Here is an 18,731-nt window from a genome sequence, read left to right as displayed (position 1 = left end):
GCTGCCGATGTCTTGTACGAATTCCCAAGAATAGTATAAAAATAATAAAAAGCCGTTAATTAAGCAGCTATGCCCGACTATGCCTGGTATTTTAATCCCTGTATTTATTTATGAACACTGTGTGTCACTTAAAAATAAAAAAATAAAAAGAAATGTAGCGTATCCTTAAAAATTGTTTGTCCCAAATTATGCCAATATTTTTAAGAAAAAAAAAAAAAAAAAAAACAGGCAAGACATTTAGAATTTAAAATTTATTGCCCAAATAAAGAACAAAATTGAAAGGTACGACGGATATATCTCAATCTTAGATGGGTGTAGATCTAGTATTCTAGTTACCTTCAGAGTGCGAGTAGCCTATATCCCTTCTGGGATTACTACTTTGACCTATTTTTAATTTGATGTGTAAAGTGTGTCGCCCATTCTAACATAGTTGTAGATAGATCTATGTGGTTTAGAAAAGATTGTAAAAATGACAGTGTATACCATTTAAATTATTGTGTGTTGACAAATGTCTTAAATTTAACACTTTTTTATTTATTTATTTTTGTTTTTTGAGAGTTTAAGTGATTTCTCTTTAAATAATGAACATGAGTTCAGGTCAGTAAGCTGAGCTCAGCCAATGAAATGCCACTATTTCCCGGAAGAATAACTTCTTTAAAAAAATGTATGTCGTTCAGTGCATTTAACCAAGCAAAGGGAAATTAGCCACTAAATGTGTACTTCCTGTTATTATTTAGGTTGGACGTGTTACCTTCAAGTATGGATCTGCCAGATAATGTCAGATCACAAACATCACTGTGTGAATTGCCATATGGGGTCACTTTAGAACTGATGAATTCAATGGACAATGATAAAGGATGGGAACAGTTAGGTAAGGAAAACGAAAAAGTTACCGGACTTCCTTTGAGTCTTTGCTTAGCAATTCAATAGAAGATCTAGTCTAGACTCTAGACGTAGAGTCAGTGGAGTGTGTGTGTTCACATTGTTGTCTCTGAGTAGTCTGACTGAATGTGTGTGTGTGTGTGTAGTTAAGCCTGTGTTTATGTTACTGTTAATCTGTCAGTGACTTAGTCAACTTAGTGTGTACTTGAGAATTAAATCTAGATCTAATGTAGTAGTGTTTATAGAGTACTACTCACTTGAAATTTGAAAGTCTGACGAATTAACCAGATGATACCAAATCTAAATCTAGAATTCTAGATCTTAGATGATTACTGATGATAATAATAATACTATACTGTAACTATACAATATAATATTAATAGTACTGACTACAAACAATGTCAACTTTTGAACTTCTAGAATCTAAATTTAGACTGTATTCTAAATGTATACAGACTAATCATAAATCTAGTCTAATAAAATAGGTCTACTCAAATATATAATAAATTATAGATGGGGTTCATTCTAAGAAATTCCTAGAAAAGTGGGCTTATGGTCTGGTGGAGTTAATTATGTGCTTACTTCGGATGGTTTCAAGTGAACATCACACGGTGTCGCCACTGCTTTGGGAACGTTGAGACAATAGACCACATTTTTTATGAATGTCGCGTTCTGCATGAAGGATGATCTGGACAAGGATTTGAAAGAGAGAGAACTGGTTCGTGTGCTGCAATAGGACTATCCTTGTACAGGGGCAAGGCGATCTTCAAACTCACTGCCCGCTTCCTTTCAAGTGCTCTAAGGGAGAAATCTCAGCATGGCTCGTTACTAATAGGGTTTCTGATTCGGTGAAGTTAATAGAAAGATATAATTAAGATCTAGATTCTTCTTCTTGATCTTAAACACATAACTATCTCAAGTCAAGATCACTTAACTAAGTTGCAAGAAGTCATGTCACTGTGTCACATTTGTCATGACATGTCACAGGTCACTTTATTAAAATAATTTATCAATTATTGTGCTTGGTAACTGCAAACTGAAATCTAAGTCAATTTACATTCTACATTAGCCTAAAGTAAAGCAAGACTAAAACAGATTTATTACTAAATTAATAAATATCTAAACATCAATGTAATGTCAATTTTGGCTCCTAGCTGATCTAAATTCTAAATCTAGATTCATAATCATAAGATATTTCTTTTACATAGCCCGTTGTAGAGGCTTATAATAAAATGATTATTTTAATTAAAGCTTACACTAGAAAATCAGAACATTATAGTAAATTCTTAATAATCATTGCACATAGATATGATGTCTATGTTAGTGAGTATAAATTTTGAGCATAGTAGTGTTAAATATATTCTAAATGTCTTTTAGCAATTATTCAAGGCTATAGTTACTGTATTTTACTATGATTATATTAACTCGCTCTGTATCTTTCTTAGATGTTTAGATTTTTGCAATTGATTTATCAATCTTTTGTACTCATCTAATGGTTATCAAATTTACATTCAATCTCATGATCGAAGACAACACATGAATCAATGAAAAAAAAAAATTTAATTAATGTCATAATTAAATAATTTTATTTATATATAATATATAGAAAAAATGTACTAGGCTTGGGGGAGATAAGCCTTGTGTAGAGAATTTGACACTAAGAAGTGAAAGATAGAGTAAAATAAAATTATTTAATTTTAATGTCAAGATTATATCAGAGGATATATATGTCTAGATTATATCAAAGGCTGTATGTATATAAATCAATTGTAAAGAAAACTTTGTAATGGTTTGGTTAATTAGCATTGTCTTAGTGACCATTTTCACTAACGCTTTTCCTTCTACAAATAGACAGTGACTTAGTACATCAATAGCTACTGTCCTCTAAAAGGCCTGAAATAATTAATATTCAATAAAATTTCAAATAGAAAAGCTCTAAAAAGTAGATAATAATAATAATAAAAAAACATTGGGTGTGAATTTCACTTTAACTCATACTAAACACACCACACACTTTTTTAAAATTGTTACAAAGCTTATATCAACTCACTCTGTCTGTCTGGTAAAAGTTTGAACATGCCTTTTCTCCCATTTCCCACTCTCAGATGAAGATAAAACTTTGCACAAATATTTATTGAACCTGACAAGAGATGAATCAATCGAAAAAATTAAACAATAATTAAAAAATTGTTCATGATTAATTATTTAAATTTAGAAATAAGGGCAATAAATGCTACTCAACGCGAGGTGTGTGTGTATATTTAAATATATATATATTATATATAAACTTGGCAGAAATGTTTCTTGGGTACCAACTTTGATAGTTTTTTACTTTGACACATGAAAATACAAAATATAGTCCATTTATTTCATTATTTAATAAAATTAACCTTCAAATTTGTGTTTCAAAAGCATTTTTTACATAAATTCGTTCCTTATATCTGCGAATGTAGAATTCCTGATTATTCTTTCATTAGACAATACCTTAATGTTACACATCTTTCTATTCCCAGGTCTAAAACTTCTTCGCAAAGATAGTTTTATACTTAAACACATGAACATACTAATTATAGTCCATTCATTACATATTTTTATCAAATTAACATTCAAATTTGTTTTTCTAAAGCATTTTTCATGCATTCGTTCGCTGAAGCTGCGAAGCCGTGTTAAGATTTATTCTAATAGTTTCATTCACTCTCGTACATCTAATTAAAAAGGTCACGCATGCGCACATGCAAAATAAACTCTATCCAAGCCAATATTTAACTCTAGATTACTCTAGATCTAGATCTATGTCTAACTCAAGATCTACTTTATTCTATAACACGTGAACATACAAAATTAAGTCTATTCATTTAAAATTTTAATCAAATATATGTAGGCCTACAAGCAAATATTTTTATTTGAAAAAATGGATTTAAGTCGATTAGCTATTTTGACAGCACAATTCATACTATTTTTACATTTACACATTCGCTTTACTTATAAAATTATTATTTCGTTTAATTGTTTACAAACCACTCTATGATTCATCGACAGTTATACGCAAACAAAAAACCCGCGGGCCGCGGGTAATATATGTCTTGTATCTTATAATATAAAGTAGAAACTAAGGCGTATGTATGTATGTCCCGCATAGAAATTAAAACCGTTTGACCAATCTTGATAAAACTTGGCATAAATGTTCCTTGGGTACTAACTGGAACCGTAACGTATGTATAGTAGCCCTAAAACAAACTTAAGACTCTCAAAAAAAAGAAAGTTGCCAACGCTATGATAGTATTATTATTTCATGGATCTAGGCCATGTTTAGATTGAAAGGATCTAGATCTAATTATTAAAACTACACTTTACTTTGCACAGATATGTTTTTACCTTGACACATGAAAATACAAAATATAGTCTATTGATTGCATTATTTAATAAAATTAAGCTTCAAATGTGTGTTTCAAAAGCATTTTTACATAAATTTGTTCCTTATATCTGCAAATTTCTATGTCCTGAGGTACTTTATAATCCCATTCATTTAACACATTGGGTAAACCCGTTTTAATTGTACTTTATTTCCCATTCATCTCGGGCTACTTTCCTTATTAATAGATGTGAATGTATCAGCTTAACTGGTAAACCCATTTTTGCAAACCACTTTTATTTTCGTGGTGAAGGAGTAAAATTGAAATAGTGTCGAAAGAGAAAAACTTGAAAGAAACATTAGCTAAGTTTAACATACATCTAAATCCAATCCACTACATTAGTAATACACAAACTAAGGCCCGTAGGCTAGTATATATATATATATATATATATTTAATCTCCTTATTATGCTTTTATATGTTTTTTCTTCCACTGCCCATTCTCGTATCAATTTGAAAATTTGCGTTATTATTGAAAGTCGATAACAATACATGAATCAATTAGTTAATTTTTCGTACTAATTAAATAATTTTGTTTTATATAACGGAAGGGAGATAAATTCTACCCTAAATTTGTTCATGCTTTTTAATTTGTTTTTGTTTCATAAATAGTAGCATATACATATTTTTTATATATATACAGGTAGTCCAAATGCAAATAAAACAATGCATAATAAAAAAAAACAAAATCAGTATTTAAAATTCATCATGTGTTTTTCTCTATCCATTCTATTATCGCTTGTAGTAACTAACAAAAGCAGAGTCTACAAGAATATGAACATCAGTTATAAGTATATATTGAAATTAAAAGGGTTTAAGGTCTATTTAAAAAATAGCTTTCAAATATTACAGTGCCAGTCAACCTTTTATATTACAGCTGCTGCAGTAGGATACACTTTTGACAATCTATTACGTTTGGGACGCAAGCAAAAAGAAGTAGATGGCAGTCCAACTAAAACACTCTTATGGGAGCTGGGCAGCAAGAGCTATACAGTAAAAACTTTGTATGAAAAGTTAAGATCCAGGGAGAGAGTAAGAGACATGCAAATTTTATTAGCCTATGGTAAGTTTGTTTTTTAGATGATTTCTAGCTCAGCCATTTCTCCTTATTTTAGTAGATATGCACACTTTTTCACAAACACATAATACAAGAGAGTGACCATTATTATCATTAACAAACTTTTGAAGAAAATTTAGGAAAATTTTGTTTAAATATTTTGGAATTGAATATTATATTATATTTGTTTCAATGCAGCTACTGAGTAACTTTTGTATATAGATATTGAGCTTGATGAAAATGTGAAATATAATTTTTTTTAACCCATTTCTATGTATGTGCATACTATTTGCTTATTATATTTTAAAAATAAAATGGTATACTTTTAAAAGACTCAAATGTAGTTATTGCAGCAATTTTGATCACAATGAAAGTGACTTTGAAATCAAATTATAAGACTTTAAGTATTTGCAATCTAAATGAGTGAAAAAACTGACTTTTGACTGTTACAAGTGTGAATACATAATTGACTAAAAAGAAGGATATAGCCTAGATTGCTCTGCTGTGCCTAAACCTTCATAAAATTACAAACTATTGCCTGTATGAAATGTTTTTCAGCATTCTAATTCTCTATTTGAGGTGAACAGCCCAGTGGTATCCAATTCAGGCAGTGCTCCATATAGTTTTTCTTCTATTGGGAAGCTTTATGGTCAGTTTCTTGCTCAGGCCTCTCAATCTGTGATGTTTAATATAAAAAGGTGAAAAAAAACAACAATGTTCTTATTTGTTTCATGCATTTTGCACTGTCATCACAATAGCCCTGAGTTTGAAACCCTGCTGGCTTCCATCCCCTGCAGTTGTGCAGTCAGTTTGGACAGTGACATAATCTTCATTTCTGAAAAAAACAACACTTTTATCTGGCAAAAATAATTTTAAAAAAAATTTAAAAATTCATTTTCTAAGTAGGTTTATCGCCCCTTTACGGTATATACATATATTCCAATGCCAGCAAATTTCAGAATTATGTAGATATACATTTGATAGACAAATGCACTGTCTTTCACCAACATTTTACTTATTAAAAAATCTGTTTGAAAAATAAGAGATGTATATTATTTTGGTGACTGCTTACATCAAAAGAAATGAAGAAGTGTTTTGTTCGTATTTGTATTTAGTCTAACTTGTGTATTATGTCTATTTCCTGAACCGTGGATTGAAGTTTCGAGGGGCTGGGGGCGAATGTGACATGTCAAAACTTGTAATAAATCATTTGAGCTTATTAATATTATGCCTGTGTTCCTTGACCACAATATAATATCGACCTTGCTTCTAATTTACTTCACTGTTCATATCTGTGGCCGGGCTACAATTATTAGATTGGACTTTTTCACTTTATTAGATTGCATTTTTTTTTCACTTTGGAGGAAGAATGACAGGCATTATCCTTTAGTTCAGTTAACTAGTGACTTTTATCACACTGAGTCTGCAGTTTTCATGGTGTTTTCTTTCTCCCCCCCCCCCCCCCCAAACAACACAGCAACTCCATGCTACTGCAACTTACAGCAACTAACTTATTTACAAATCTCTTCAAACCCAGCTAGTCATTCCCTCCCATCCCACCCTACTTTACAGGTCACTAAGGTCAGAGCGTGTAGATACACTGCTACATTTGTTATCAATACTATTACAAGGCTAGGCCCATGTTCACTGAACATCCTTGATGAATGTTTTTAACAGAGCGTAAACCTTTTTTTGGGAGGTTGGGGGTGGTGGCGTTGACCTGTCTTGTAAAAATGTCCCTCCCCTCCACTCGTGAGAACGTAGCCCCTCAGTTTGAGAAACGCTGACATAAACTTTCCACGTACCATAGGTGAGAAGACAAAACAAATACACACGTACGCATATTCTACTTGACTAGTCTTAGTGCTATTATGGCCCTTTGTTAATAAACATCTAGTCCAGCATTTCCTAAAAGAACATTGTTACCAATATTTGAAAAGGATACAATTTATCTGACATCTTGTTTTTTCTAAGTAAGAATTGTTCAACGTTTTCACATGAAGTGTCTGCAACAAGATTTGGCTCAAAGGTTTTTTTGTTTTTATAGTGTATGAAAACATTTGAATACGTATTTGCTAGCGCATTTCTACTCGACTTTCTCGTTTCCTAGCGGTCGAATTGACGACGTTATCCCGCGTGACGTACCTCGTTCTGTTAACAATTTTTCCTTAATATAAAAAAACTAGTCGACCGGCGGCGTAGCATACGCCGCTATTTTGCAGGGCCGGCCTTAGGTCACTGCAACCTATGTGACCGCAGTAGGACCCGCGCTAATTCAAGGTGTATAAATTATTAAATTAAACAATTTTGTAACTTAAAACAGATTTCCCGCGCCCTCCTGTCGATTTACCAGGAGCTCTTGGAAATCTCCCAAAATTGCAAAATATACGAAAAGGTCCATAAAATATATGGAAATATACAGACAAAAATTGTCATTTTGGGGGGGGGGTGTCACTCAATATGGAAAACACCAATCCAACGCGCGATAAATAAAAACGGCATTATGCATAAGCGCAATTGTGTAATCTGGTGAAAGAAGTTTCTCGTGCCTCAAACTAATGAAGAATTACTGAGGTCAACAATTCTCAAAGATAGTTTGAAACATTTGGTAATTCTTGCTATTGAGCGTGATCTATGTAGGAAACAGAATTATGATATATTGTATGACTTTGCTACACGCAAGGCTCGTAAAGTAATTCTGTACGTAGTAAAAATGAATAAAATGCATAGACGAATTTATTTTCTAATACAAACTCTTAAATTTCACTTATTATCCGCTTCCCTACCCAAACTTGGCCCCGCGAAATCCGTTTTGCATAGGGCCACACAATTGTAAAGTCCGGCCCTGCTATTTAGTGACCTGTAAATATACATAGTAGATTATTGTTCTCTTTCCATGGCTTCTTGGTCACAATGGTAAAGTCCGGCGCTGCTATTTAGTGTTTGTAAAATGTTTGCTTGTAAAATATTTTACATGTTTCGGATGTTCCTTCAGAGTTGACGATAGTTTACTTCCTAGTCCAAACCTCCCGCAGGACGAAGGGGGATGGGAGCGGGCAGGGTTAGACAGCCCAGCGCGCAGCCATTTGTATCGACTTGTGAATACCCACTTGTTCCCCCCCCTCCCCCCCAACTTGTTTTTTCGTGGGGTGACTATCCGCAGAAATAAGAGAGTGATCTTTTCTTTACTTCTTCTCGTCCAATTTCTTGAGAGAAGATGAGAATTATATATAAAGATACTCGAAAAACAACAATAAAAGCTTGTGACATTTACGTCTTGCAACGTCTTGTGTGACTAAAGAGGCCGATCCTTGGTACACAGCTGTGGTAGGGCATCTTTAAGCACCAGGCGCTGTTGCACTTGAAACCTTCTTTCCACTACTATTGTGTATTGCATCTCCAAACCGGAATCCTTCCTTTATGCTCTCTCTCTCTCCATGTGGATCTATCCTGTGCCACTTTTTCTCAGCTGTTAATTTCGATTTTTAAGTTTCATGTCGCGTAAATTATTTTTTTAATCAACAGTTTCTCGAGTCTGAATTCTTGACATTTAATGAGGATGTTGTGTATATATTTTTAAATCTTAGCCAAACACTATTCTACGGAGCGTAGATCTAGAAAAACAAAAAAAGGGGCGCTGGGCGGTGGATTTCGTGGCTCTCTTGGAGCTCTTCCCAACACCCTGCCTTTTTTTTTTGTATGGGGGGTGGGTGGAGAAAGGTAACTACTGTACTTTATTGCTGTTAAGACAATTTGTTTTTTTGTACCTTTCATTACAATGTACTAGCTTTTGGAATGCTTTCTCCTTATGGATTATTGTCTCTTTGCTATGTCGATCTTTCAGGATATTTTCTCATCGTTAGCTTTCAGTTCATGTATTTCTTTGTTGTTTTAGTATCATGTTACAGGCAATTCTCTGCCATTTGTTTTGTTGTTTTAGTAGCACGTTACAGGCAATTCTCTGCCATTTGTTTTGTTGTTTTAGTAGCACGTTACAGGCAATTCTCTGCCATTTGTTTTGTTGTTTTAATAGCACGTTACAGGCAATTCTCTGCCATTTGTTTTGTTGTTTTAATAGCACGTTACAGGCAATTTTCTGCCATTTGTTTTGTTGTTTTAGTATCATGTTACAGGCAAATCTCTGCCATTTGTTTTGTTGTTTTAGTAGCACGTTACAGGCAATTCTCTGCCATTTGTTTTGTTGTTTTAGTAGCACGTTACAGGCAAATCTCTGCCATTTGTTTTGTTGTTTTAATAGCACGTTACAGGCAATTCTCTGCCATTTGTTTTGTTGTTTTAGTAGCACGTTACAGGCAAATCTCTGCCATTTGTTTTGTTGTTTTAGTAGCACGTTACAGGCAATTCTCTGGCATTTGTTTTGTTGTTTTAGTAGCACGTTACAGGCAAATCTCTGCCATTTGTTTTGTTGTTTTAGTAGCACGTTACAGGCAATTCTCTGGCATTTGTTTTGTTGTTTTAGTAGCACGTTACAGGCAAATCTCTGCCATTTGTTTTGTTGTTTTAGTAGCACGTTACAGGCAATTCTCTGCCATTTGTTTTGTTGTTTTAATAGCACGTTACCCGTACTGTTGGTTTTGGATGAGTCAGCAGATCTTGGTGAAGTTGTGTTTATCCGAACACGGAAGTACAGGAGACGTTTTCATTGGTTGACCCCGTTTCATTAGTTGTCGCACGTACTCTCTAGTAGCTGTACAGACAGTAGAATCTACATGTGATAGAGGACAGCTCAACTACGCAACACACGCCAAAGTCATTGAACAGAAGGTGTTGTTTTTATTCCGCTCCCCGAAACTAAATCCTAAATCCGTATCCGTCCAAATAAAACTTAATAATAACTTAATAAACGTAATATCCTTCATTGCACATGACGTTTGAGAGAAACGAGATATCCAATCACTTTGTTAGAACCGACGAACGCAATTAATCTATTACATGCGCTTCCTATAAGTGTTACTGTTACTCACATTCAGAAATCAAATCTTTGGTTCGTTATCTGCATTTACCATTCCAAGTTTTCGAGCTAGGGTCAAGATATAGGTCCAGCTACTAAACCTTTTTACTTACCTATACGGCGAGGACTTTAAAAACATTTTTGTCAAGTCAAGGTAATTAAAATAATTACGATATTAGCAATTAGTAATCTCTCTTACTCCGAAAGAAATGAGTTCTACCGATGTGACATTGGAGAACAGTTGAACAATTCAAGTCTTTTAAAAAATAAACTAAATGATTGATGCATATGTCAGCTTGCGCTCCCAGAGCTATTTTTATATGTATTTTCGTTGTATAGGTTAGATCTATTTTTATATATTTTATTTTTATAGGTTAGTGTCAGATTTTATAATTGTACTTCCGCATATTTTTATATGGGTTAGGGCGGGTAGTATAAATAGTTAAACCCATGCTACATCATGTACAGTTAACCAGCGGTCAGTAAAGTATATCGCTGTCTGTGTGACAGTTGATGATCTTTGTGATCTGGCATATGATTATTTAATCATTTCTATATTTCTGTACCTGGGACGGCCTGCTATTATTACTGCTGTTTTAACTGCTGATATACATGCTGCTATTACTGCTGAATATAACTGCTGTATCTAATATTGCTGCTTTAAGCTGCTGCTGTAGATCTAGTAAATCTAGTGTTATTTTGTTTCTGTAGTGTTGCCTTAGTCGGCTTTGCCTTAGTGGCTTATACTCTAACTAGAATCTAAAGTCTGTTCTTAGTGAATACTAATAGTAAGATACTAAGGCATTCTTGTTTTAGTGTTAGTGTTATGGGTTGGTTGTAGTAGTAGGATATGGCAGATCTAGTCTAGTTTATTGTAGGCTGTTAGTGTAGGTCTAGTGTAGTGTAGCAGTTGTAGTGGTTAGTGTATATATTATATTTTATTATTGATTTATTTTTATGTAAATAAAGTTTCGTTTTGTTTTTTTATCCTAAACTAAAGTTTCTTTATCTTGCTTTCATTTAGTATAGTCTAGTTGTCTGGTTGCTTAGGCGACTCTAGCCTCTTGGTCGTAGACTGAGGTGTCACAGATGATACCCACCCAGTAGCGCTAACATTTGCCTACTGTTATAAAATTTAATGTTGAGCAGAGAAAAGGTCTCCACTCAGCGCCTCCTGACCTGCTCACACATAAATACTTGTAAACACGATTGCACTTTATTTATGTGATACTTCAGCTGTATTTTATGATCACACCGCATAAGCACTAGAGCAGTTTCAAGAGTGATGTTGATCTAGTCATTTTAATAGAGTTCAGCTTTTCAGCCAATCATTTCTTGTTACTGTTCATAGAAATATGATTGCCCTCATTAAATAGATCTAGGTCAGTGCTAGGAAAAAATCCTCCTTCCAGGAACTCTTTTTCAATGAAGAAAAAAAAAGGGGGTCGAGGTGTATATTTACATATATTCTAGATTGCAAGACATTTAATTCTACGCGGAGTGTAACTTGTGTATATGTCACTGTTATTTGTGTCAACTTATACTCTTCTTCTTCTCTAGTGGTTTCAAGATCTGGCAGCTCTCCATATAGTTTTTGTTCTGTAGGGTGGTTTGGGACCAGTGTATTGTTCTGGCCTTTCGATAGAATCTGCAGCTTTGAAGGGCATGGTCGGCACTCTCTGGTGATAATCCGCAAGTGAAGATCTCTCAATTTTTAGCTTCCGGAACATGTATTGTCTCATTCTGTTGTATCCGGTTCTGACACGAAATATGATATCTTGGTCTTGTCGGGAAAGCTTGAAATAGGAAACGTTTTGCTTGACATTTTGGCGAGAGCTTGTCCATTTCTCATAATTCTACATTTGTTTTCGATTGTTTAATCCTTCACCCATGATTCGCTAATATGTTTGCTTTTTGTTGATTGTCAACACTTTTTTTGTCAATGCTATAATGCAGTGATGCCTAAACTACGACCCGAGGGTTACTTCTGAACTCAACGCATGAGCCACGGTGCATAATGAAGCCTCAACAAATCGGTTCTTTTGGATTCAACTTTTTTTTTTTTTTTTGCGAAACTGCTAGCGTTGCACAGGCCAGGTCTCTGGGCCAAATAAGGTTGGCCACCACAGGAGTTATGGCTTTGTGATAAGGAAAACATTTGATTCAAAATCTTTTCAAATGATTTATTCTAATAATATTATGAAAACAAATAGCTTACAATAAAGAAACCAACAAAATTACATTCCTTCCATTATGATGCTGATGAATTTTGTAAGTTTTCTTTTCAGTAGCGTGGTGCTCTTTTCTTCTGAGCTCACCAGTAGCGTGGTGCTCTATCTTCTGAGCTCACCAGTAGCGTGGTGCTCTTTTCTTCTGAGCTCACCAGTAGCGTGGTGCTCTATCTTCTGAGCTCACCAGTAGCGTGGTGCTCTATCTTCTGGGCTCACCAGTAGCGTGGTGCTCTTTTCTTCTGAGCTCACCAGTAGCGTGGTGCTCTTTTCTTCTGAGCTCACCAGTAGCGTGGTGCTCTTTTCTTCTGAGCTCACCAGTAGCGTGGTGCTCTTTTCTTCTGAGCTCACCAGTAGCGTGGTGCTCTATCTTCTGAGCTCACCAGTAGCGTGGTGCTCTATCTTCTGAGCTCACCAGTAGCGTGGTGCTCTATCTTCTGAGCTCACCAGTAGCGTGGTGCTCTATCTTCTGAGCTCACCAGTAGCGTGGTGCTCTATCTTCTGAGCTCACCAGTAGCGTGGTGCTCTTTTCTTCTGAGCTCACCAGTAGCGTGGTGCTCTATCTTCTGAGCTCACCAGTAGCGTGGTGCTCTATCTTCTGGGCTCACCAGTAGCGTGGTGCTCTTTTCTTCTGAGCTCACCAGTAGCGTGGTGCTCTTTTCTTCTGAGCTCACCAGTAGCGTGGTGCTCTTTTCTTCTGAGCTCACCAGTAGCGTGGTGCTCTTTTCTTCTGAGCTCACCAGTAGCGTGGTGCTCTTTTCTTCTGAGCTCACCAGTAGCGTGGTGCTCTATCTTCTGAGCTCACCAGTAGCGTGGTGCTCTATCTTCTGAGCTCACCAGTAGCGTGGTGCTCTATCTTCTGAGCTCACCAGTAGCGTGGTGCTCTATCTTCTGAGCTCACCAGTAGCGTGGTGCTCTTTTCTTCTGAGCTCACCAGTAGCGTGGTGCTCTTTTCTTCTGAGCTCACCAGTAGCGTGGTGCTCTTTTCTTCTGAGCTCACCAGTAGCGTGGTGCTCTATCTTCTGAGCTCACCAGTAGCGTGGTGCTCTATCTTCTGAGCTCACCAGTAGCGTGGTGCTCTATCTTCTGAGCTCACCAGTAGCGTGGTGCTCTATCTTCTGAGCTCACCAGTAGCGTGGTGCTCTTTTCTTCTGAGCTCACCAGTAGCGTGGTGCTCTTTTCTTCTGAGCTCACCAGTAGCGTGGTGCTCTTTTCTTCTGAGCTCACCAGTAGCGTGGTGCTCTATCTTCTGAGCTCATAACCCAAACTACTATGAGCGAAATTTTAACTTGAAACAAATATTGAATTCTGGACTACAGTTTACCTCCCTTAGATCTTGAACTAATAAGTAAGTGTGAGTTGATTGTACGTATAGAAGAATGTGTGAGGGTCGCTGTTTGAACTATCGAGCAATGTGTAGCTCACATGGGGGGGGGACGTTAGGGATACTCGTTAACCTTTGAGAAAAAATGAAACGTTCTGTTAGATAATTGTATTATTTTATTGGTTCAAATATGATTGTTAGATTTCATGAGATTTAATAATTACATTTACTGAAGGCTGACATCAAAATAAACATCAGCCGAGTTTCTATATTATAAATGAAAATAATACCTTAGATTCTAATCGTTGTGCTTTAAAATAAGGAACATCGATTTGACTGGGTAGAGATTCCAAACTTTTGAGTTGAAATCCAGGTAGATTTTTTAAAAATTAGATGTTCAAGATTTGAGTTACTTCAGCTCGAATAGGAATCAGCTAGGGGTCATTGTGTTAGCCCAACAACACCCCCGTAAACCTTTTTGCTTAGAAACGTGTGCTGGAGACACCGTTGGCTCTATGAACCGCCAAGATCTGGAAAGGGAACGACTTCTTTCTACTAAGGTTAGAGTTATGTAAGACCAGCGTGACTAAACGTAGAAAAGTTGATTGTGCGCAAATGTGTGGCTAGAGGGTATGGTTGTGATAGGCTGTGCTAAGAGAGAATCGTTGACAACAGCGGTTATTAACCTTTTAGTTATTCGACTCCCCCCACCCCCTCTTTTTTTTTTTTTACATTCCCACAATGCGGCGACGCTAACCCTAAAATTAGTTTCGTTCATTAACTAAAGTAACCGAACTTTTGCTGAAATAAGTTAAGCCTTAACTCTTGTCAGCTCTACATCTAAACTACTGGGAATGTCTACACCTATCTGTACATCTTTCTAAGTCATCCGTTCCAACAGATTTTTGAACGGACCTCGGAAGTGCTATGTCACTGTGTTACGACCAGTGGACTAGTAGTCCATAACCTTGTTTCTAACTTGCATACGAACAAAGTAAATGACCATTACGATGATACCAAAATCCTTGTTCATTTTCGGGGTCGTCCAGTTGAGTTCTCTGCAGGATGTTTTCCAGGATCGGTCAGTCATACCAGATTCTTTTAAGACTGACGCACTTACTTACTTAAAGGAACTGTGGCAATGTCTGCCTCAACATAAGTGATGTATTTAGCCACAACAGGAGTTTGCCTCGAGTGAACAAAGTCATCATCCGGGCCAATCCATTCGCTCTCTCGAGAAAGAGAATCATAGAGCTGATAACATCTACAACATCTCAAGTGTTAAGCATCCTGCTTGAAAACAAAAAACAACACGCATTTGTTTGACATTTTTCGTTTGTGCCTTCAGACTTGAATATAGTCTACATCCTAGCGCAAACCTCCCGCAGGACGATAATGGACGGTAATGGTCAGAGTATGGCCCAGAACATCGAGGTGACCGCACGACACTCCAGCACGCACATCGCACGAGCAGGCAGGGTATAAAGTTGTAGAGCTCAGTTAAAAAAAATCTTTACGCATTATTCTACAAAAAAAAAAAAAAAGGTTTTAAGATATTGTTGTAGTTATTTTAACATAATTAGCGCCTAAAAGTTGAACCATTAAAATGTGGTGACTTGAACTTCGCAAATATTAAACGTTATCGTTTAGTTCAGAAGTAAATTAAAATAAAATTACACGAACATAATGCTACTGATTGGGAGCTTAGTCCTAGTCATTGTCATCGCAGCCTTTAACGTTCATCTTTCAGCTTCATATTTGTACACATTTTCCTTTGTGTTCATCTTCATATTTGTACACATTCTCCTTTGTGTTCATCTTCATATTTGTACAAAGTTTTCTGACACTCATGACCAGGAAATGGGTGTACCCCAGGGCAGCATTCTGTCAGTCACCCTGTTCAACATCAAAATAAATAGCATCATAAATGCTCTGTCCCCTGGCATAGAGTGCTCTTTGTATGTTGATGACTTTGTCATTTTTACTTATAGGAAAAATATGAACACCTTAGATTAGAAAGAAAATTACAGTTATGTTTCTAGTGAAGATAATTCTCTCACAGCCGTTAAAAGTCCGCGAAGTTTAGTGACATTGAGTTAGAATCTATAGAGTCTAAATCTACGATAGATTCAGTGAAGATAATTCGCACATAGCCGTGAAAAGTCCGCCAATTTAGTGACTTAATTAGATCTAGACTGTAGAAGCAGTGACAGCCGTGAAAAGTCCGCGAATTTAGTGACAGATCTAGACTCTAGATTTACGGTAGATTCATTGAAAATAATTCTCTCACAGCCGTGAAAAGTCCGCGAACTTAGTGACTTAGATCTAGACTCTAGATTTACAGTAGATTCAGTGAAAATAATTCGCACACAGCCGTGAAAAGTCCGCGAATTTTAGGGACTAGATTTACGGTGATTCAGTGAAGATAATTCGAAAAAAGTCCGCGAATTTAATGACTTAGACTTAGATCTAGACTTAATTTACGCTAATCCAATAGAATAGAGTGAAGATAATTCTCTCACAGCTGTGAAAAGTCCGCGAATTTAGTGACTTAAATTAGAGTCTAGATCTACTGTAGATTTAACGAAAATATTTCGCACACAGCTGTAGAAAAGCCAGTAGAGTTATTTTGGTTGTAATTTACTTAAAACAGATGGAAAGCAAGTCAACTGCTATAGTAAGAATGAACTTTTATTTTTACAAATCTATGTCAATTTAAGAAAATTTCCAACTTCAGATTGCGACAGTTTTAGCTGAATTACATCTCATATTTTAAAAAAGTTATTCTTCTGTAGTGCAAGCTTGTGTGTGTTTTCTAATGTATTAAAAAGTTGCATTTAAATGCTTAGGAAACACTAGAGATGAATTTTTTATTTTTTTTTGTGTGGAGGTATGATTTCAACTTATCAGCATACATTTTAATGTGGGTTTTTAAATTTAATATTTATATATATATATATATATATTGTTCTTTTTACATATTTATGTTATATGTATGTAAATATATATACATATATATTGCTTGCTATGGTGCGATGCATATCTTGAAAATCTAAAACTCTACCTTGAAAACCTGGAAAATCATTCATGAAATTGGCTATGAACCCTGGTTTAAACAAAATTCAGGGTTGGGCAAACTATAATGGTTTTAAATTTTCGGACTCCAAATCAGTTAGTATGCATTTTTGTAATTTAAGGGGACTCCACCCAGACCCTGAACTATTTATACACAAAAAGAAGATCCTTGTCGTGAAAACTACAAAATTTTTAGGCCTCACCTTAGATTCCAAATTTAATTTTCTCCCCCACATTAAGGAACTTAAGAAGAAATGCCAAAAGTCATTAAACATACTTAGAGTACTCAGCCATACGGACTGGGGAGCTGACAGAGATACCTTGCTGCTGCTATATCGGAGTCTAATTCGATTCAAGCTAGACTACGGATCCATAATATATGGAGCAGCAAGGAAGTCGTATCTAAAAATACTGGAACCAATACAAAATGCTGCCTTGCGTCTCTGTCTCGGCGCGTTTCGTACATTACCTATCCCAAGTCTCCATGTGGAGGCTGGAGAACTCCCCGTGGATATAAGAATGAAAAAGCTTGCAATGCAGTATATAGTCAAGCTAAAATCCAACCCCACGAACCCTGCTTTCGACTCCATATTTAACCCCACAGAGGTAGAATTATACAATCGAAGGCCTAACGTCATACAGCCGTTGGGCCTTCGAATGAGAGAACCCATCCAAAACTTACCCCCACCCATTGACCAAATCTCTAAAATAGAAACCCCTCAGAATCCTCCTTGGCTAATGAATAAACCCAAATTAAACTTATCCCTCCTTAATTTCAAAAAAGAAAATACAGACCCAAGCATACTACAAGTCCACTTTAGGGAACTGCAGGAGAGCTACGGAGATTGTGGCACCATCTACACAGACGGATCCAAAATGGATGGAAAGGTCGCGTGTGCCTGCTCCTTTCGGAACAAATAATCTCCCGTAGACTCCCCGATGGCTGCTCCATCTTTACGGCCGAATTGCATGCAATATCGCTTGCACTTATGGCCATTAAAGCATCAGAAAGGAGGAAATTTATAATCTTCTTCGACTCCAAATCTGCATTGCAAGCTTTGGGGCGGATGAAGACTGACATCCCATTGTTACGTAAGAGCCTGAAGCTGTTGGACCAAATAACAGCCGACCGTAGGGATGTCACCTTCATCTGGGTCCCCACCCATGTTGGCATTGAGGGAAACGAAGCCGCAGACAGAGAAGCAAAGAGAGCCCTAAATCGTGCGGTGTCAGGAACCCAAATTCCCTGCTCGGACCTGAGACGAAGTATTGCCTCTGCCACCTATCGAGAGTGGCAGAACCGATGGGAGGCTGAGACTCACAATAAACTCAGGCAGATTGTGGCGGATGTCAGGTGGCGGCCCACATCTAAGGGTCTGACAAGGCGTGGTAGCACAACCATGTCCAGACTTAGGATTGGCCACACCTACATCACGCACTCTTTTGTGCTGAAGAGAGAGGAGCTCCCACTTTGTGAGTACTGTGACTCTCGCTTCACCGTGGAACATATCCTCGTTGATTGCCCCAGATACCAGGATGTCAGGGAGAAATATTTTAGAGCCACTAACTTAAAAACACTATTTGATAATGTCGACCCTGGGAAGATACTGGGCTTTATCCGGGAAGTGGGGTTATCTACGAAGATCTGATTTATGAATTTGTGAACATGTACTATTTACATTAGATTTTTACCAAATAATTAAATTTTTACTACCTTTACTATTTTAACTGTGAATAGACCTTGATTTTAATGATATGACTGTATAGAATTTGGCCCTTG

The 18,731-nt window shown here is 36.3% G+C and overlaps 1 protein-coding gene across 6 annotated transcripts in view; it reads left to right on the top strand.

Annotated features, from left to right (window-relative positions):
- Positions 1–18,731, top strand: part of LOC106053764 (uncharacterized) — a 77,949-nt gene that overhangs the window by 36,763 nt on the left and 22,455 nt on the right. For 5 of the 6 annotated variants that reach the window (XM_056028065.1, XM_056028064.1, XM_056028062.1 and 2 more), the window contains exons 3-4: positions 738–871; positions 5,173–5,358. In XM_056028065.1, the coding sequence (XP_055884040.1) occupies positions 738–871; positions 5,173–5,358 (320 nt within the window). Of the gene's footprint in view, positions 1–737; positions 872–5,172; positions 5,359–9,816; positions 10,479–18,731 lie in introns of those variants that run through there. The other variant, XM_056028067.1, reaches the window with a different exon arrangement.

The sequence above is a fragment of the Biomphalaria glabrata genome, chromosome 4, assembly GCF_947242115.1.
Source record: "Biomphalaria glabrata chromosome 4, xgBioGlab47.1, whole genome shotgun sequence".
NCBI lineage: Eukaryota > Metazoa > Mollusca > Gastropoda > Planorbidae > Biomphalaria > Biomphalaria glabrata.
The sequence above is the reverse complement of the archived record's forward strand: the minus strand, read 5'-3'. Positions and strand labels throughout refer to the sequence as shown.